The 22,055-nt window shown below is 42.7% G+C and overlaps 1 protein-coding gene across 1 annotated transcript in view; it reads left to right on the forward strand.

Annotated features, from left to right (window-relative positions):
* Positions 1-227: 227 nt before the first annotated feature.
* LOC126778731 (fatty acyl-CoA reductase wat-like) overlaps positions 228-22,055 on the forward strand; it is an 81,700-nt gene continuing 59,872 nt past the window's right edge. Inside the window, exons 1-9 of the mRNA XM_050502353.1 lie at positions 228-293; positions 843-965; positions 1,371-1,495; positions 2,422-2,580; positions 2,797-2,906; positions 4,101-4,168; positions 5,107-5,172; positions 5,232-5,301; positions 5,772-5,952. Coding sequence (XP_050358310.1) covers positions 228-293; positions 843-965; positions 1,371-1,495; positions 2,422-2,580; positions 2,797-2,906; positions 4,101-4,168; positions 5,107-5,172; positions 5,232-5,301; positions 5,772-5,952 — 968 coding nt within the window. The remainder of the gene's footprint in view (positions 294-842; positions 966-1,370; positions 1,496-2,421; positions 2,581-2,796; positions 2,907-4,100; positions 4,169-5,106; positions 5,173-5,231; positions 5,302-5,771; positions 5,953-22,055) is intronic.

Genomic DNA, 22,055 nt, shown 5'->3' on the forward strand with positions numbered 1-22,055 from the left:
AGTAGACCAACGAGGCAGTCAACCTGCATAGTACAGTACATATATATAGTAACTTATTTGTGGGGCAATGACGGTTTTAGAACAGGATCCCTGCCTCTGTTGCTTGGCAATAAAATAAATGCCATTCATTCGTCAACTTTATACAATATGTAATGTTTGCAAAGTTTGCCCTTATCCTGAGAGCAATTATTTTTTTCATTAGATCATCTAATGTTAGAAAAGTCTACATGTTGCTCCGAGTAAAGAAGGGAAAAGCTGTCCAAGAAAGACTTAAAGCTGTTTTGGATGATCCGGTATGTTGCGATGCGAATATGAATAGATATTATAAATGTTAAAGTTTGTGTGTTTGTTATTCAATTACGGACAAAATCAGCTTGACGGATTTGGTTATAATTTGGAATAGCCTGCTATAACACACCCCCTCACCGTCTCACGAGGCGAAGCAGTGGGAAAAAACTAGTGTTAGTATAATCTCAGATCAGCATTGCTTAAAAGCAACATGCTGCGGAAAATTTGAAGCATGTCTTTTGGAGTTTGTGTAATTTAGACACACATACACACACATGCAAGAGAAACAGAAACACAGATAATCAGAGAGCCTCTGCTTGCTGTAAAGGTTTTAGTAGCACACTGAGCCCATTAATTTAATTTTAGTTTTAATTTTATTATAGTGATCCTTATTATGTGCGGCCGTAAATAGTTTTATTTTTATTAATAAATACGAATATAGACTATTAAGAGACTAGACACAGAGACTAATAAAACTCTGCTATTCAAGCTAGCCACTTGACTAACGACGCAGAAGACAATAGTATTTATTACGTAAAATGTTTTCATTTTAGCTTTTCGAAGAACTACTTAAGGAACAGCCAAACTTTGTTAACAAACTCGAGATTGTAGAAGGTGATTCTAGCGAAGATAACCTGGGTATTGATGATAAGACCTGGGCGAGGCTGAGTGATGAGGTAACGAGCGATTTTACTAAGGTTCTCTATCAGTCAGCCAATAACGTGAATTCCATGGACCATGGTAAAAAATCTAACTAATAGGCTAAGGTATCTTCGTTTTGAGGAAATGGTTAGGACCTTACTCTACCACACTACTCCAGGGTTGGTACACATGTAGCTCTGACACACGTAGGTTTCCTCAGATGGTTTTCTTTACCGGCTAGCACGATATTAATAGCAACGTGTTGTGCAAAAATGTGCCAACTGAAACAATATATATTATTTTAAAGACATTCCATAGTGTTATGTGACAACGTTCCTGTCTGTAAAAATGGATTCCACTTTAAAATCTTAATCACTTTTATTGGTATGTCTGTGTCAATTGTAGATTAATAACTGTTAATTTTTTTATTATTATTTCAGGTCAACATAATTTTTCACGTTGCAGCGTCCGTAAATTTTCGCGAATCTCTTAAAATAGCGACTTTCACCAACATTAAAGGGACCAGAGAGATTCTAAAATTAGCTAAGGCTTGCAAGCATTTAAAGTTAGTATTTAATATAATATTTTTATATTATTATCTACTCTATAATTTTCACACTTGAGTCGCTGGGTGGAATGGAATCACGGCATACTCACATTCAGGGTGACGTAGATACTTACCATACACGCATTGCTTCGGTAGCTACCTGCACCGGATAGCGAGGCGGGAGGTGACACCCTCCTGCTACGAGAGCGGCCCGCCTTCGGACACAGCGCGTCACACCCTGATTGAGTGTGCCACATGAGGGCCTCTGCACCATTCCCTGGCGGCCATTGTAGGCGGAGACCTCTCGCTGACGAGCGTGATAAACGTCATGATCGGTAGCGAGAGGTGCTGGAAGGAGATGGTCTCTTTCTGCGAATATGTCATGTCGCAGAAGAAGGCCGCGAAGCGGGAGCGTGAGAAAACGTTGGCGCTATTCACAACTTCTCCTCCCGCCGTAAGTGGCCACCGCCGGGGCTAGGGGTCTCTGTACCCCACAATACTAAGTATTGCTGCTTAGTGGCAGAATATCTGATAAGTGAGTGGGGGAGTACTACTCCACCCAGACGGGCCTGTACAAAGCCCTACCATCAGGTCATGTAAATGACTTATCATTTATTGTCGTTATTATTGGTTTTATGGCTGAAATTAAATATGTTTATAACATGAACAAATAATGAATGGACGAACGTTTGTGCGCTAAAGCTTTTAAATAATAGCACATTTATATAGCACATGCGAGAGGATTGAAATTGCGATTCAACGAGCAAATGCCCCGTTATTTTTGCTACCACGCTTCATTATTTCTACAGTAGCTATTTTTTATTTGAATATACGCATTTTATTTATGTACCAAATGTAAATAATTGTAATGTAAATACATGTTTTATTTTTGCATTGCAATTATTTAATTCCTATATTTATTTAATTATTACCTATGCTCCTAGATCGGTTGTCCACGTTTCTACAGCGTACTCCCACGCCACAAAGGATCGTATTAAAGGAGATGTTAAAGATGATTTCTACCAGAGTCCAATACCTCCTGAAACAATGATACAACTCGCTAAAAGTGTGGGTGACGATAAACTTGATGCCATGATCGAACCGTGAGTATATGATCGCACAAAATTGCTATTTGCTGTGGTCATATGTATCAAAAATACTGTGTCCCATTTTCTATTGATCGTAAATGACTAGCTTCAGCTCGGTTAAATTAAAACGCGTTTATATTATAAGTTGGGCATGACCTTCCAATTAAAGGTTTGTTTTGATGTTTCATAAATAATACAACAACTATTTACATTTTTATTTTCACTTTTAAGATTTATGGATCAATGGCCAAATAGTTATGCAATCACAAAAGCAGTCGCTGAAGAGCTCGTCAGAGTCATGGGAGAAGGCTTGCCTATTTGCATCGTTCGACCAGCAATCGGTAAAATATGCGTAACAATAAGAAAGCCAAGTAATCACAACAAAAGAATTGCAGAAACTACCTTAAGGGCATGGCCCCATGTCTACAGTACGGCGCGGCGTCGTGCCGCAACGCGGTGCCATGTACGGTGCACCGCAATTTATTGCTGTTGCTTAGTTCGCATGTGTTAATATCTCCGTCTTCCGGCGCGGCAGCGTGCCGTTACACGGCGGTCGGCTCTGTACCATAGACATGTGGCCACGCTCAAGTCTATTCCAATGGCAGGAGGTAAAATAAACATTGACCATGAATTGATCATTTGACATCATTGGCCAAGATCTAAGATTATCTGCGGTATTCATTATGGATAAATGACGTTTTGAATATAAGCGTTGTTATCAGAACTTTCGAATTAAAATAGATATAAACAGTTCCCTAAAATCGTGTTGTTTTATACATAAAAATGTATTAATAAATAACTGATTACAGTACATAATATAGTAGAACAATTATCAAATCGCATGAAGTATATAAATCTAAATTTTTATACTCCTGACATTGGAATATTGTAAACGAAATACTCATAGTGGATAAGAAGCATATTTCGTAATTATCATCACAATATACATATATTTCCGAATGTTTATTCAAATAGTTCAGCGATTGCTTTCTGTTATCTTTAGCCTTTATAATTACTGATAACGAACTTAACAACAACGTTATTTACCAAAGCTTGTTGCATTCCACATATTACTGGGATTTGATTAAATTATTTGATCAGCGTTTGAAGCTTCTGTTTCATTAGTTATCCTGTATTATCCGATAAGAAATACGATACATTCCTTGTAAGAGGTTAAAGAATATCGTATATACACTCAATTTAGTCGTATATACTAGTTTTCAAGTTAAAACGTACATCTGTACATCATGAATTATACGGAATTTGTTTTATTGTTTTGTGGTTTTCTAATACGCAAAAGCAGAGAATTTTAATTAACATAATTAATTTGGTAAAATATGACTTAATTCTTAGTTATTTGCTCATATTTTACCTCATATATGCAATCAGGCAATCGGCATAGACTCTACTAACACAAACAACTAGCGTACTGCCAAATATGTTTATATACTAACTCTTCATTTATCACAGACAATTAATTATTTAATATTTTACTAACCAAATATTCCTAACAAAAACATGCCTTTTTCTTCCAGTGGTATCTGCGTACAGGGAACCAAAGCTTGGATGGGTTGACGTTAAAAATGCGTATGGACCAAGCGGGGTGAGCAGCCACCGTTTATATATACTAACAGTCTTATAATTAAAGCTTATATTAGATTAGATCTGATGTGCCAAAAACAAATCTATATAAATAGATGTTGGTGCATCTTGTTGAAATTAATAGACTTCGACACCGTTTTAATGGTCACTTAAAAAATTGCATGTACATGTATTTTTCATTGAGAGAGAGAGCTGGTTCCTCCTGACTGGCCTAGGCCAGTCTGGGTACCGGCCTCAGAGTTGCCCCATAACCCGGACTGTTCCTCACCGGCAAGTTGTCTTGCCATTTAATAAAATTTAATTTTATTTATTGTAATTTTATTGAGAAAGTTCCTATATTATACATTGTTATAACACGCCGCTAGATTGCACCCATTTCTGATCAATACGCTTAACTTATGTCCACATCGATTTTCTAGATAATAGTCGGTTGCTGATATTTTATCTCAACTTCAATTTTTCCTCAAAATATTTAAGACGAATCTTTTTTACCCGATCTGAGAATAAGTTTTATTAACGATGGATTTCCCCAATTTGCCTCCTCCACCCATGAAAGCCTATTAGTGATAACGATTACATCTGCCCTGCGAAGCCCAAAAATATATGCCTAGAAGTTCTATCATTATTCTACTTATTTAATTTTACTAGGTGGTAGGACTTTGTGTAAGCCCGTCCGGGTAGGTACCACCCACTCATCAGATATTCTACCGCTAAATATCGACTTAGTATTGTTGCGTTTCAGTGTGAATGGTGAGTGAGCCAGTCTATTCACACGGGACATAATATCATAACATCTTGGTCCCAAGGTTGGTGGCGCATTGGCGATGTAAGGAATGGTTAATATCGCCAATGTCTATGGGCGTTGGTGACCACTTTTCATAAGGTGACCTATTTGCCCGTTCGTCTACCTACGACATAAAAAAAATAACTATTTTTCAGATAATACTTGGACTTGGACTAGGCGTTATACGGACTTTATTGGCTGACAACATAAAAATCGACTTTGTACCCGTGGATATCGTCACCAATACAATGATAACTGCAGCGTTGGAGACACACGACAGATATATATAGCAGGAAACCAACAGCCAATTATTTATACAGTTAGTGGCAAAAGAAATCCACTGACTTTCTGTGAGTATTTTAGGAAAACGAATTATATCGCAATAATGAATGACGACTTGTTGCTATTTTTTTTTCTTTTATTAAATTTTGTAATCAAATTTTTAACTGTGTAAATTTTGTAAGACCATGTTTAAAATTAACTTAAAAATACCTATTAAAATTGATAACACTTATTATTATATATTTACTGGTGGTAGGGCTCTGTGCATGCTCGTCTGGGTTTTTCTTCTTCTGCCGCAAAACAGCAGTACTTGGTAGTGTTGTGTTCCGGTTTGAAGAGTGAGTGAGCCAGAGTAATTACAGGCAGAAGGGACATAACATCTTAGTTCCCAAGGTTGGCGGCGAATTGACGATGTAAGGAATGATTAATATTTCTTACATCGCCAATGTCAATGGGCGGTAGTGACCACTTAACATCAGGGGGCCCATTTCCTCGTCCGCCTACCTATAACATAAAAAGAGTACTTTCCATATTACAGGGGAACTTGTGGATGTCGTGAATAATGAAGGAAGAGCTCTTATACCAACAAAAGCATTATGGTATTGTGGCGCATTTATTACCCCATACAAGTTTCTGTACTTAATACTAACACTGATATTACATTACATTCCTGCTGCTATAATTGATGGATGCTGTTTGTTGGTTGGACAAAAAGCAAGGTATTATTATTACTAATGTACGAGTGTCATTCTTATAATAAAAAAGACTCGATGAAGAAAAAATCCGTTGACGCTATGATTTTCTTCTTGACCGATTTTGTTAGTGATATATAAAATCTTTAAAAATTAGCAAATTATCTATGATCTTTTTATCTTTTTACTGGTGGTAGGGCTTTGTGCAAGCTCGTCTGGGTAGGTACCACCCACTCATCAGATATTCTACCGCAAAACAGCAATACTTGATATTGTTGTGTTCCGGTTTGAAGGGTGAGTGAGCCAGTGTAATTACAGGCACAAGGGACATAAAATCTTAGTTCCCAAGGTTGGCTGCGCATTGGCTATAAGCGATGGTTGACATTTCTTACAATGCCAATGTCTAAGGGCGTTTGGTGACCACTTACCATCAGGTGGTCCATATGCTCGTCCACCTTCCTATTTTATAAAAAAAAAGATCTCTGTGAGGAATATGTCAAAAGTATAAAAAATTTAAATTGTCTATGGTCTCATTCCAATATCGTTGATTACAGTCCACCACAAGGCTACGTGTGAGTAGGGTCTATGTCAGTCACAATTATCACGTAAATAATATATAGTGGAATAAAAAAAAAAAAACAAAAAAACTAATAGTATCAAGCCGAGATGGCCCAGAGTAAAAATGCGTGAATCTTAACCGATGACCGTGGGTTCAAACCAGAGCAAGCACCACTGAATTTTCATGTGTTTAATTTGTAATAAAAATTCATCTCGTGCTTTACGGTGAAGAAAAACATCGTGATGAAACCTGCATGTGCCTAATTTCACTGAAATTCTGCCACATGTGTATTCCACCAACCTGCATTGGAGCAGCCTTGTGGAATAAGCTCCAAACCTTCTCTTCAAAAAGGGAGAGGAGGCCTTAGCGCAGTGGGACATTCACAGGCTGTTACCATACCACCATACCAATAGTAACAATAATAGCGTTAAAAAAATGTCTACGTTTAAGTAGTCAATGCCTAGTCTAGTGGATAGTTAAATAAACAAAACAAAGAACATACTATACCTATGTGCTTTGTTTTACCAAGCATATATAGTACAATAATAGTCTCCTATGTATCACTGTTCATACGGACACAAACATAAACAATATACAAATATTTCTTACTATTTTCATTTATTTGTAATTGAAGTCATAGATTATTGAGATTATTGTAAATCCTTGTTGCAAAGTATAATTGTTGTCTTTTTATACGTATGTACGAGTACAGTACTATTACGTATTATATCATATAAATTAGGAGAATGATTTTAAATGTTTGATATGTTTTTTAATTTTTAGGTTATTAAGCGAGCGAGTATTGTCGCGATAGGTGTTGGTCCGGTTGGAGACGGCTGTTGAACCAATGCCGGGGGAAACTGTATTGACCTGCCGGTCAGGGAGACCCGAAGAAACGGCTGTTCCGCTGGCCGCCCGTGGCATAGTACAGGGGCCCGAGCGTGCCTAACCAGCTCGTGAGGCTGCCCCACCAGGCCACGCATAATCTCGGGGTGGACCGTCGTGCCGGTTGGTGACCGGTAGGTGGGGTCCCGGCGGCCACTTCCGGGGGGGTTCGGGGGCCCTTCCGTCCGGCGGGTCAGTGTATTTTTCCTTTTGGCAACCACTTGGGGAAACACGCCTCCACACTTTGCCCATCCCTATCGTGGCAATACATCGCTCGCTTCACGTCTCTTTTCCATTTAATTTCTCCCAAATGGCGCAACAAAAAAGAAATAACGGTCGTACAGCGGTGCTCACCCCCACCATACCCTCGCTGTTTGAGGTCGAGTTCTCTAACATCCGAGGACTCCACACTAACCTCAACGCTGTCCACCACCATCTCGAGACAGCACGGCCAGCAATGTTGTTTCTCACGGAGACACAAATACTCCGTCCTGCATTTACCAGCTACCTTAATTATCCCGGCTACACGCTTGAAGAATCCTTCAAAGCGAAAGCCGGAGTATGCTTGTTCGTCAGGACGGATGTTTGCTGTCACCGACTGCGCTGCTTGGAGGACCCCTCCTTCTCCATGTTGGTGGTACGTGTGGACCTGGTTCGTCAGAGCCGAGTCTACGTGTGCCTCTACAGATCCCACAATGGTGACTTGGAGACAAGCCGACTATTTGACCATCTTAGTCGGGTGGCAGATGCTGCGCAAGAGCAATTTCCTAACGCGGAATTGGTGTTTTTAGGGGACTTTAATGCTCACCACGAATCCTGGTTGAAATCCCTCAAAACTGACCATGCTGGAAGGACTGCTCATGCTTTTGCTCTCACACATGACTTGACCCAACTGGTTGATCAGCCCACCAGGATCCCAGACATTGATGGGCAAGCACCTTCTCTACTGGACCTTCTGCTGACTTCTCACCCGGTGGAATATCAGGTTGTGGTTCAGGCTCCTCTTGGCTCTTCGGATCACAGCCTTATTTCTACCAGAGTGCCACAGGCCAAGCTGCCGCCACTAGCGGTATGCAAACGTCGCGTTTGGCACTATAAGTCGGCGGATTGGGACGGTATGCGCGATTACTATGCGTCGGTCCCTTGGAAGGAACGTTGCTTCAGTGGGAATGACCCGACAGCTAGTGCCGCTGCTGTTGCTGGCGAGATCATGCTGGGAATGGAATACTACATTCCTAGCTCAGATCTCGTCAGTAGGAGTACGCGTAACCGTTGGTTCACTCGTGAATGTGCCGATGCTGTATCATCTAAGCAGGCGGCATATCGCAAGTGGATCAACGGCTGTATTAGCGGGGCATCTAACATTGACTCACTGAAAGCAAACTATAATAAAAATTCCAAGTCCTGTAGAAAGGCATACACGAGAGCGGATGCACAGCGCATTGTACAGATTGGTCATGACCTTGTTTCGCATCCTAGGGGCTCCCGTAGCTTCTGGCGTCTGACCAAGTCTGTGCAAAACAATTTCTGCCAACCTTCGCTGCCACCGCTCAGAAATCCGGACGGATCGCTAGCTCACAGTCCGCAAGAGCAAGCTGATCTCCTGGCTAAACTCTTTGCCGACTATTCCGTCATCGATGATTGTAGTGCACTGCCACCTACAATACCTGCATGTGGCCATACGATGCCTGACATTAAAATCAGGCAACGTGATGTGCGTGCGGAGCTGCAATCACTTGATGTACGGAAAGCTAGCGGTCCCGATGGAATACCAGCCATAGTGCTGAAGAAGTGCGCAGCGGAGCTGTCTCCTATGTTAACGCGCCTGTTCCAACTTTCTCTCTCTTCGGGAAGTGTGCCGGAGGCTTGGAGAAGAGCTAATGTGCAAGCGGTTCCCAAAAAAGGGGATCGGTCTGACCCGGCAAATTATCGGCCAATAGCTATCACCTCAGTACTTTGTAAGGTGATGGAACGGATTTTAAACAACCAACTGATCCATTACCTAGAAGATCACTCTTTAATTAATGATCGTCAATACGGGTTTCGACCAAAACGGTCCACAGGTGATCTTCTAGCGTACGTAACGCACCTCTGGGGTGAAGCTATCGACAAGCATGGAGAATCGTTGGCTGTCAGCCTCGATATCTCCAAGGCTTTCGACAGGGTCTGGCACAGAAGTCTTCTCTCCAAGCTGCCGGCATATGGTCTGCCTGCTCAGCTATGCACCTGGATTGCCAGCTTCCTACACAAGCGTAGCCTTCGTGTTTTAGTTGATGGTTGCGCTTCACAATTCTATGTAGTGAATGCTGGGGCCCCCAGGGATCTGTGCTATCTCCCACACTCTTTCTTTTGCATATCAATGATATGCTCTCCCTTGGGAACATACATTGCTATGCAGATGATAGTACAGTGCATGGTGGATACCACGGACGCGCAGTGGCTGGGCGGACGGAAACTGAGGAGAGGCGGGAGAATCTTGTCATTGAACTCGATAGGACGTTAGAGCTCATCGCCAAATGGGGCTCTGATAATCTTGTTGAGTTTAATGCCAAGAAAACACAGGTATGCGCTCTCACGGCGAAAAAGTCAACATTTTCCCCTCTTCCCTCCCTCTGTGGTACTCCGCTGGTGATGCAAAGCAAAATCGCCATGCTGGGGATTGACGTTCGCTGCGACCTTAGTCCAAGGGATTACATCGAGGCTGTTATAAAAACAGCTTCACGGAAACTCAGAGTTCTGAACAAGGTGCGGCGCTTTTTCACGCCACAACAACTGTGCCTGCTGTACAAAACACAGGTACGGTCTTGCGTGGAATATTGCTCGCACCTTTGGGATGGCTCCGCTAAGTACCTACTTGAGGCCTTGGACCGGTTGCAGCGACGTGCCGTACGCATTATTGGCGACGTAAAGGTCACAAACACCCTTGAACCTTTACAATTGCGTCGTGAGATAGCAGCACTGAGCGCTTTCTATCGACTGTATCACGGCGAGTGCTCTGAGGAATTATTCTCTCTAATTCCTGCTTCCCCCTTCCTTCTTAAGTCCACGCGAGCTGGTTCTCGATGTCACCGCCTTACTGTGACATCAATTCCATCGCGAACAAAGAAATTTGGCAACTCCTTTCTTTGTCGCACTTCCAAAAAATGGAATTCCTTACCAGCTCACGTGTTCCCCTCCTCTTACAACCCGGGTTCCTTCAAACGAGGCGTGAAGAGGCATCTTGCGGGCCGGCAAGGCGATGGCGGCTAGTGCAGAACGTTTTTCCCGTCTGTACTGGCCGTCGTCGCGTTTGGACTCTACTACCACTTACCATCAGGTGGAGTAGAGTCATTTGCCCTCCCGGCGATATAAAAAAAAAAAAAAAAGGTATACAATTTGGTGCAATCACTTTCTTCGGTTTTGACAATTTACAAAAACAATGAATGGAACTTCCACGACGCGAACACTCTGAGTCTACACAACAAGTTATCGGAAACTGACAAAGTAATATACAATTGTGATATTTCGTCTGTAGACATGAAGGAATTCGTTTTAGTTTGGTGTTACGGAGTTATAAAATATATCGTAAAAGACGATATGGAGAACAGAAGTTACGCCTTACGGAAACAGTCGGTGTTGAGAGTTGTACATTATATAGTATTCCCATTGTACTTGTACGGGTTATTTAAATTGACGTCGACTGTTATTATATTTACATATTTTGTTATTGTTGTATTTTGTAAATACCTACTTGCATTATTTTAAATTGTAACTTGATGATACATGGTGTTGTGAAAATTGTGTGAAAAATAAAAAATCTGTCCCTCTGAAATTCTTGTTATGAAGATTTCGAACCAGTTAAAAAATAATAATTATCTATGGGATCATCGTACCTACCTACTTTTTTCATAAGTCGTCTCGTAGACTAAGAAACAAATCTCTGTCTACGAGTCTCTACATTTGACAGTGCACCACTGTCACTGATTTAAAATGGACATATTGTCAAATTTAATAGCTGCTGCAATAGATACGTAATATAATACCTTTGAGAATCCTTAATTCCCATCCAACTATTGCTCCAGATATTATGAAATAAATAGTATCATAGTAAGTATACTTTGTGTTCTTCCAGTGTTTACTTAATTACGAAAAAGTACTGAAGTATCATCCTCTAAAATTGTTACCCAAGGGAAGAATAGAAAAAAGAAAATAAACTATTGTCGGATAATTTCGATATCGATATATCACGTAGAACATAATTATTATAAAATAGTCTGAAATATATTGTAAATTTATTGATACAAAATTAGAATTAAACACATATTGTCTACATTTTAACGTTACCTATTATTTTATTAGTTAAACACGTCGAAACAACAACAATGAGAGCTTGTGGAACCGAACCAAAAAACTAATAATAGAGTCTGCTTCGATCTCTGGATCTTCAGCTGCAACATACAAGCGACAGCACTGGATGTCAGATAATACCTTAAAACTTGTCGAACGGAGACGCACGCTAAAGTCAACAGGTGCAGGCGTTAATGACTTAAACAAACTGTCGGCACAAATTCAAGCAGGTTGCAGAAAGGATTATAATGAAAAATGCAAAATCTTTGCAAAATATGTCAGGAAATCGATGCTCATGCAAATAGACATGAGTCTAGAGATCTCTACCATAAAATTAGATCCATCACAAAGACACTTCCTTCCAAGACCTGGGCCATTGAAGATAGTAATGGTAGAGTAGTCAATGAGCTAAACCATATAACTGACGTTTGGAAGAGATATTGCCAGTCCTTGTTCCAGGACAACCAGTCGAAAAACTTTCCTGATACAGAGCCCGGAAATAAAAACCAAGAGCCAGACATTCTTCGATCGGAAGTAAAAGCCGCCATTATGCTTCTAAAGAAGGGGAAAGCCACAGGAAGAGATGCTATACCGATCGAAACTATAAGATCCTTAGGCGACATAGGTGTCAATATCTTCCACAACATATGCAACAAGATATGGTATTCAGGAACATGGCCAACAGAATTGTCTCATACGGTTTTCGTTCCTTTGCACAAGAAGGGTTCAACTAAGAAGTGTAGCAACTACCGCCTTATAGCCCTCATATCTCATGCTAGTAAAATCCTGCTACACATAATCAATGAACGACTGAAGAACTTTCTGTCCAAAGAAATAGCACCAGAACAAGCTGGTTTTGTAAAAGGAAGGGGTACACGTGAGCAGATCCTCATTGTTCGCCAGATAATAGAGAAGGCACGAGAGTTTAACAAGCCTACTTATATTTGCTTTGTTGACTTCTCAAAGGCATTTGACTCAGTAAAATGGCCCAAGCTATGTAGGGTGTTACTGGACATGGGTACACCGAAACACTTAGTTCATCTTCTTAGGCGTTTTTACGAAGATGGGACTGCATCCGTGCGGGCGGTGATGTTTTATCTGAAGACTTTCATCCCAGCGCTGGAGTCCGCCAAGGATGCATAATATCACCGCTCTTTTTTTTTTTTTTTATAGAATAGGAAGGCGGACGAGCATATGGGCCACCTGATGGTAAGTGGTCACCAACGCTCTTAGACATTGGCATTGTAAGAAATGTCAACCATCGCTTACATATCCAATGCGCCACCAACCTTGGGAACTAAGATTTTATGTCCCTTGTGCCTGTAATTACACTGGCTCACTCACCCTTCAAACCGGAACACAACAATATCAAGTATAGCTGTTTTGCGGTAGAATATCTGATGAGTGGGTGGTACCTACCCAGACGAGCTTGCACAAAGCCCTACCACCAGTCTTGTTCAATGCCTACACAGAACTGGTAATGCGCATTGCGCTTGAGGACTGGAGTGACAGTGTTGCAGTTGGTGGGCGCAAGATTACAAATTTGCGCTATGCCGACGACACGACCTTGTTTGCGTCTGACGCACTGAAGAAACGGCTGTTCCGCTGGCCGCCCGTGGCATAGTACAGGGGCCCGAGCGTGCCTAACCAGCTTGCGAGGCTGCCCCACCAGGCCACGCATAATCTCGGGGTAGACCGTCGTGCCGGTTGGTGACCGGAAGGTGGGGTCCCGGCGGCCACTTCCGGGGGGGGTTCGGGGGCCCTTCCGTCCGGAGGATCAGTATATTTTCCCTTTTGGCAACCATTTGGGGCAACACGCCTCCATACTTTGCCCATCCCTATCGTGGCAATACGTCGCTCGCTTCACGTCTCTTTTCCTTATTTTTCGAAATGGTAGCGCAACTAAGAAATAACGGTCGTTCAGCGGTGCACACTCCCACCATACTCACGCTGTTTGAGGTCGAGTTCTCTAACATCCGAGGACTCCACGCTAACCTCAACGCTGTCCACCACCATCTCGAGACAGCACGGCCAGCAATGTTTCTCACGGAGACGCAAATACTCCGCCCTGCCGACACCAGCTACCTTAACTATCCCGGCTACATGCTTGAAGAATCTTTCAAAGCGAAAGCCGGAGTATGCTTGTTCGTCAGGGCGGATGTTTGTTGTCACCGATTGCGCTGCTTGGAGGACCCCTCCTTCTCCATGTTGGTGGTACGTGTGGACCTGGTTCGTCAGAGTCGAGTCTACGTGTGCCTCTACAGATCCCACAATGGTGACTTGGAGACAAGCCGATTATTTGACCATCTTAGTCGGGTGGCAGATGCTGCGCAAGAGCAGTTTCCTAACGCGGAATTGGTGTTTTTGGGGGATTTTAATGCTCACCATGAATCATGGTTGAAATCCCTCAAAACTGATCATGCTGGAAGAACTGCTCATGCTTTTGCTCTCACACACGACTTGACCCAACTGGTTGATCAGACCACCAGGATCCCAGACATTGATGGGCAAGCGCCTTCTCTACTGGATCTTCTGCTGACTTCTCACTCGGTGGAATATCAGGTTGTGGTTCAAGCTCCACTTGGTTCTTCGGATCACGGTCTTATATCTACCAAAGTGCCACAGACCAAGCTGCCGCCATCAGCGGTATGCAAACGTCGCGTTTGGCAGTATAAGTCGGCAGATTGGGATGGTATGCGCGATTACTATGCGTCAGTCCCTTGGAAGGAACGTTGCTTCAGTGGGAATGACCCGATAGCTAGTGCCGCTGCTGTTGCTGATGAGATCATGTTAGGAATGGAATACTACATTCCTAGCTCAGATCTCATCAGTAGGGGTAGGCGTAACCGTTGGTTCACTCGTGAATATGCCGACGCTGTATCATCTAAGCAGGCGGAATATCGCACCTGCGTTAGCGGGGTATCTAACATTGACTCACTGAAAGCAAACTACAATAAAAATTCCAAGTCCTGTAGGAAGGCATACACGAGAGCGGATGCACAGCGCATTGTACAGATTGGTCATGACCTTATTTCGCATCCTAGGGGCTCCCGTAGCTTCTGGCGTCTGACCAAGTCTGTGCAAAACATTTCGGCCAACCTTCGCTGCCACCGCTCAGAAATCCGGACGGATCGCTAGCTCACAGTCCGCAGGAGAAAGCCGATCTCCTGGCTAAACTCTTTGCCGACAACTCCGTGATCGATGATTGTAGTGCGCTGCCACCAACAATACCTTCATGTGGCCACACGATGCCTGACATCAAAATCAGGCAACGTGATGTGCGTGCGGAGCTGCAATCATTTGATATACGGAAAGCTAGCGGTCCCGATGGAATACCAGCCATAGTGCTGAAGAAGTGCGCGGCGGAGCTGTCTCCTGTGTTAACGCGCCTGTTCCAACTTTCTCTCTCTTCGGGATGTGTGCCGGAGGCTTGGAGAAGAGCTAATGTGCAAGCGGTTCCCAAAAAAGGGGATCGGTCTGACCCGGCAAATTATCGACCAATAGCTATTACCTCAATACTTTGTAAGGTGATGGAACGGATTCTAAACAACCAACTGATCCATTACCTAGAAGATCACTGTCTAATTAATGATCGTCAGTACGGGTTTCGACCAAAACGGTCCACAGGTGATCTTCTAGCGTACGTAACACACCTCTGGGGTGAAGCTATCGACAAGCATGGAGAATCGTTGGCTGTCAGCCTCGATATCTCCAAGGCTTTCGACAGGGTCTGGCACAGAAGTCTTCTCTCCAAGCTGCCGGCATATGGTCTGCCTGCTCAGCTATGCACCTGGATTGCCAGCTTCCTACACAAGCGTAGCCTTCGTGTTTTAGTTGATGGTTGCGCTTCACAATTCTATGTAGTAAATGCTGGGGTCCCCCAGGGATCTGTGCTATCTCCCACACTCTTTCTTTTGCATATCAATGATATGCTCTCTCTTGGGAACATACATTGCTATGCAGACGATAGTACAGTGCATGGTGGATACCACGGACGCGTAGTGGCTGGGCGAGCGGAAATTGAGGAGAGGCGGAAGGATCTTGTCATTGAACTCGATAGGACGTTAGAGCTCATCGCCAAATGGGGTTCTGATAATCTTGTTGAGTTTAATGCCAAGAAAACACAGGTATGCGCTCTCACAGCGAAAAAGTCACCATTTTACCCTCATCCCTCCCTCTTTGGCACACCGCTGATGATACAAAGCAAAATCGCCATGCTGGGGATGGACGTTCGCTGCGACCTTAGTCCAAGGGATTACATCGAGGCTATTATAAAAACAGCTTCACGGAAACTCGGAGTTCTGAACAAGGTGCGGCGTTTTTTCACGCCACAACAACTGTGCCTGTTATACAAAACACAGGTACGGTCTTGCATTGAATATTGCTCGCACCTTTGGGATGGCTCCGCTAAGTACCTACTGGAGGCCTTGGACCGGTTGCAGTGACGTGCAGTACGCGTTATTGGCGACGTAAAGGTCACAAACACCCTTGAACCTTTACAATTGCGTCGCGAGATAGCAGCACTGAGCGCTTTCTATCGACAGTATCACGGCGAGTGCTCTGAGGAATTATTCTCTCTAATTCCTGCTTCCCCCTTCCTTCTTAAGTCCACGCGAGCTGGTTCTCGATGTCACCGCCTAACTGTGACATCAATTCCATCGCGCACAAAGAAATTTGGCAACTCCTTTCTTTGTCGCACTTCCAAAAAATGGAATTCCTTACCAGCTCACGTGTTCCCCTCCTCTTACAACCCGGGCTCCTTCAAACGAGGCGTGTAGAGGCATCTTGCGGGCCGGCAAGGCGGGGACGGCTAGTACAGAGCATTCTTCCCGACTGTACTGGCCGACGTCGCGTTTAGACTCTACTACCACTTACCATCAGGTGGAGTAGAGTCATTTGCCATCCCGGCGCATATAAAAAAAAAAACAAAGGACTTCTAAAAAGTTTTCATTATTAATGAAATACATAGATACGATGATACTGACAAAATTTGTAAACACTGATACTGATTTTATCATTCTACAGACAATAATTTACTGTGCCGCATGGACAGCTGCTAAATGTAATGGAGCAAGAATGACATTCTCAAGACAAAACAACCATCAAAACAAATTATTTAGAAATGCAAGGATGACATTCTCAACACAAAACAACCATCAAAACAAATCATTTAGAAAACCTAGCTGGCAAAGAAGATAAGAAAATAAAGTAAGTAAATTTCGAGTCAATATAGGCAGGTTAACGCAATTTATTAGAGGAAATAAAAACCGAAAAGTAGTAGCTGCAGTAGAACTCATAAAGACACAATATCAATCATACGCACAATATGAAAATACAAACACGCATATAGAACACTTCTTAGATACCTTAAAATAGAAACTCAATGCAGCAGCAGCAGCAGTAGACTTAAGAGATATTTGAGGTGTACTGCCCGTAAAATAGAAAACAAAACATTTGCTAACAATGAAAAAATCTTCTATAGAAATTTATTATCTAATGCAAAGATAATGAGCAAAATCTAGAAATACCTACCCCTGAAATATTTCGACAATTCTGGGCTAAGACATGGGAAAACCCCATAGAACATAATGAACTTGCAGACTGGGATAACGAAATAACTATACATATTCCAGAGATGGAGTTCAAATTCATACCAATAGAAAAATTTATAAATGTCATCAAACGAATACACAATTGGAAATCCCCAGGCTCAGACAATATTCACAACTATTGGTACAAGAAATTTAGTAGCATACACTCATACATACATAAGTACTTTACATTCATTCAATCACCACATTTACTACCGAAATATATAACACATGGAATCACATACTTAGTACCTAAAGATAAACATGATAACACAAATCCAGATAAATACCGACCAATAACTTTCTTACAAACCATATATAAAATTTTATCAGCTTGCATAAGTGAAGAAATATACAATCATTTAACTAAACATAATATATTAGCCGAACAGCAAAAGCGGTGTAGAAAAAATAGCCAAGGTTGTAAGGAGCAGCTTACTTTTGATGCAATCATTTTAATTAGTGCGGTAAAATCAAAAAAAGATATCCATACTATGTTTATTGATTATCAAAAAACCTTTGATTCAGTCCCGCATAGCTGGTTATTGTATGTCTTAAAATTGTATAAAATAAACCCAACCCTCATATCATTTCTTCAAAATTCGATGCAAAACTGGCAAACTGTATTAAAAATAAAACAATCGTCCATGAAATCTCTAACTACTGAACCAATCCGTATCGAACGAGGAATTTTTCAAGGAGACGCTCTAAGCCCCCTCTGGTTTTGCTTGGCCTTAAATAAAAAAAAACTAAAACTAAAACCTTTCCTCTTTCACTCTTGTTAAATAAAACCCATACAGGATTCACACTTTACGGTAATAACACCCAATATAACTTATCACACCTCATGTACATGGATAATATAAAACTTTACGCCACTGACAAAAACACGCTGCTTGAGTAAGCAAGCATTACGGAACAGTTCTCAAAAGATATTCATATGAAATTCGGAGTCGAAAAGTGCAAAATTCTGTCAATCTCGAAAGGAAAAATCCTTAATGATAGCTACACACTCGAAACTGGTGAACAAATTGAACCAATGGATGAACTAAGCACATATAAATACCTTGGTTTTAAACAATCTAGGCATATACTACAAACTACGACAAAACAAGAACTGCTTACAAAATTCTTGCACCGATTAAATCTCGTATTAAAGACACACCTTAACTCTAAAAACACAATAAAAGCTATTAACACATTTGCCATACCCTTACTTACGTACTCTTTCGGAATAATACAATGGTCAAAAAGTGACATAAAAAAATTGCAGCCAACTATAAACACTCACTTCACTAAATATAGGAAACATCATCCAAAATCTTTAATTCAAAGGCTCACACTACCACGCAAAGAAGGAGGAAGGGGATTAATAGACATACAAAATTTACACAATAAGCAGATACTCTCACTCAGAGCATACTTCCATGATAAATCCGAGCACTCACCTCTACATAGACACGCAACAGAAATAAACAAAAAGCTTACACCATTAAACCTACATGACAAAAACATTCAAGTAAACGAACATATCATAAGTACACAAAAACAAATGTTGGCAAAACGCAATGGAAAGCACAAACAGTAAACATAGTCCCAATAGTCCTATCATCCACAGCTATCGTGCCAAAATCCTTGACAGAAAGTCTGAACACCTTACAAATGCCAACATATATCCTCCATATACTTCAAAAAGCCGTAATCCTTAACACCTGCCGTATCACCCGAAAGTTTATATCATCATCCACTTTATAACGCTTGTCTGCAGCCCGCGTTTTAGGTTTAAACCCTTCGAAAGAAGAGAAACTTTAAAAGTTTAATAGAAATAATAATAATAATAATCGTAATTTATTTGCATGAAACATAGTTTTACAGATGTTCTGATTTCTTTATAAGAATCTCTCATCTCATACATTTCGCCCACGATAGGCACGCAAAAATATTCATAGATCATACCAATTGTTCATTAAAATAATTATATTAATATATGTATAAAATGATAGGTATATAAAATAAAAATTAGTTTAATATTAACAATAATTAATTAAATGAAATGATTTACTTAAGTTTATACATTTAAGTGCATAGTTACATAATTAATAATAAAATATACATTTACTTTATTTAAAATAGGTAGACATCCTTAGATTCGCCTTTCGGACGTCGTTGAGCGTGGTTGTGTTTTTTTCTGCGATAAGATTGTTCGAATTGATGAATAAACGACATCTGGCTTTGTAAACTGGTTTTGTTATCTCTAATGCGACACATATGGACATTCTTGCTTGGTATATGGACTTTTGTTTCGCGTATTGATTGGTTTTGTTGTTTTGAATTAGGTCTTTATAGACCTTGTTTTTTGTTATAGTTGGTTGTTTTTTTTTTTTTTTGCGTCGTTCGATTTCGATTTTTGTTTGTTGTTTTCGGCAATGGATGTCGACACTGAGGTATCAGCCGCAATTTGATAGGTGGCTTCATCAAGAAGTTGAAGGAATCGGCAGCTTCTCTTCAGAGCATTGTGGATGCTCTGGCTTTAAGAACCGAGGCGGAGGAAACCCGTCGGCTTCGCGCCGACAATAACCGTCTTCGTAAGGAATTAGAGGGCCTTAGGTCAGAACTGAAGGCCCATCGCCGCGAGTTTAACGCAGCAGCAAATGGGTCGGCAAGTAATTTAAGTGACTCGCAGGTTGTGGAGGAGCTCAAAGCCTCGATTATTTCGTCAATCGGGGTTATGCTTAACGCTCGGCTAGCAGGGATTGAGGAGCGCCTCCCCCCTGCAAAGATTCTTCGTCCACCTCTAGCGGCGGATAAAAGGCCTGTTGTGATGCAGAATACAGCACCAACCTACGCACAGGCGGTCCACCTGGCCCCTCTGCTGAAACCCGCACCGGCACCTAAGCGGGTGACTCCAGCCGCCACGCAGGCATCGATCGTTGCCCCATCGAGCGCTATGATTGTGCCGAAAAGGATTCCGCCACAAGTGGTCCAGGAGACGTCCTGGTCCACAGTGGTTAAAAAGGGAAAGAAGGGGAAGAAGACTGCTACTCCGGCAGAAGTCACCGCCTCAGCCACACCGACAGTGTCCAAGGTGCTACAGGTGGTCAAACCTAAGCTGGCAGCACCTCGCACGGCTGCAGTAATCGTCACATTGAAGCCGGAGGCGCAGGAAAAGGGCGTGACTTACGCCCACATCCTGGAGCGGGCCGAGCAAGGCGTTAAGCTCCAGGATCTAGGGATCTGCGGTGGACTCAAGGTCAGAAGGTCGGCAACGGGAGCCAGGGTCTTGGAACTCCCGAAGGCACAAACAGAGCAGGCGGAGAAGCTAGCCGTGAAGCTCCGCACTGTGCTGGATGGAGTGGCCAACGTTGTGCGGCCTGTGAAGCGGGTGGACCTCAAGATGACGGGTCTCGATGACTCCGTCACAAAAGAGAAGGTGGTGGCCGCAGTAGCACGCGCAGGGGACTGCTCCCTAGAGGAGGTTAGCTGTAGGGATATGCAACGTGGTCCCGGTTATATGGGGATGGTCCGGGTGACGTGCCCCATTACAGCAGCGAAAAGGCTGTCCGAAGCTGGTCGCTTCCTGGTTGGGTGGAGCTCGGTCAAGGTGTGCGTGCTGGAGCAGCGCCCTTTGCGCTGCTTCAAATGCATGGGCCTTGGTCACACTAAGGCGCTCTGCCCATCTTAGGCGGAACGAGGGGGACTTTGTTACCGGTGTGGTGTCGAAGGCCACAAGACAGATACCTGCACCGGAAAGTTGTGCTGCGCTGTATGCACAGATGCCTTCCCTCCCATAAACATCTTACCCCCCCTACTGCGCTCGCCAACACGCCTGCCCAGCGCGGCGAGTATGGGCAAACCCCTCCATTAATGGCAGATGCGCCCAAAAAAAGGCCCCCAGTTACCGGCAAGCCCGCTAGGCCCGACCAAGGTAGCGGTCGCGGTATCGGCAGGGCAGGGGGTGCTAAGAATCACCGGTTCACGGCAGGCTACCGTATAAAACGACTGAACATGGCAACGTATAATGGACGCTCGATGAGGCTGGACCATCACCTCGCCGAATTAGAAGTAGAGTTAAGTCATATAAACTGGCATATACTGGGGTTATCTGAAGTCCGAAGACAGGGGGAGGACACGATAACTCTAGAGTCCGGTAACTTACTCTACTTCCGCGAAGGTGATAACCTCTCCCAGGGTGGTGTTGGTTTTCTAGTCAAAAAGGATCTCATTAACAGCATTGTGGAAATCAGTAGTGTGTCGAACTGGGTAGCGTACCTTGTCCTAAAACTTTCCGACAGGTACTCCCTGAAGGTCGTACAGGTATATGCGCAAACTTCGACATACTCTGATGATGTGTTCGAAGCGATGTACGAGGACATCGCAAAGGCCCTCAACGACACCTCGAAGGCCCACTACAATGTTGTTATGGGAGACTTTAATGCTAAAGTGGGAGTACAAGATAGCGGTGAATCGAAAGTCGGACCTTACGGCTTGGGCTGCAGAAATCACAGGGGGCAAATGCTGGTAAACTTTCTCGAAGCGCAGGGGCTTTTTTTGATGAATTCTTTCTTTCAAAAGAAGCCTCAGAGGAGGTGGACCTGGCGAAGCCCCGATAACGTGACAAGGAACGAGATAGACTTTATCATTTCGAATAAAAGGCACATATTTAGAGATGTTTCAGTGATCAACAGGTTTAATACCGGAAGTGATCACCGCTTGGTTCGAGGCACTCTAAATATCAACTTAAAAGCCGAAAGATCGAGAATGATGAGGTC

The sequence above is a fragment of the Nymphalis io genome, chromosome 27, assembly GCF_905147045.1.
Source record: "Nymphalis io chromosome 27, ilAglIoxx1.1, whole genome shotgun sequence".
In the NCBI taxonomy this organism is placed as follows: domain Eukaryota; kingdom Metazoa; phylum Arthropoda; class Insecta; order Lepidoptera; family Nymphalidae; genus Nymphalis; species Nymphalis io.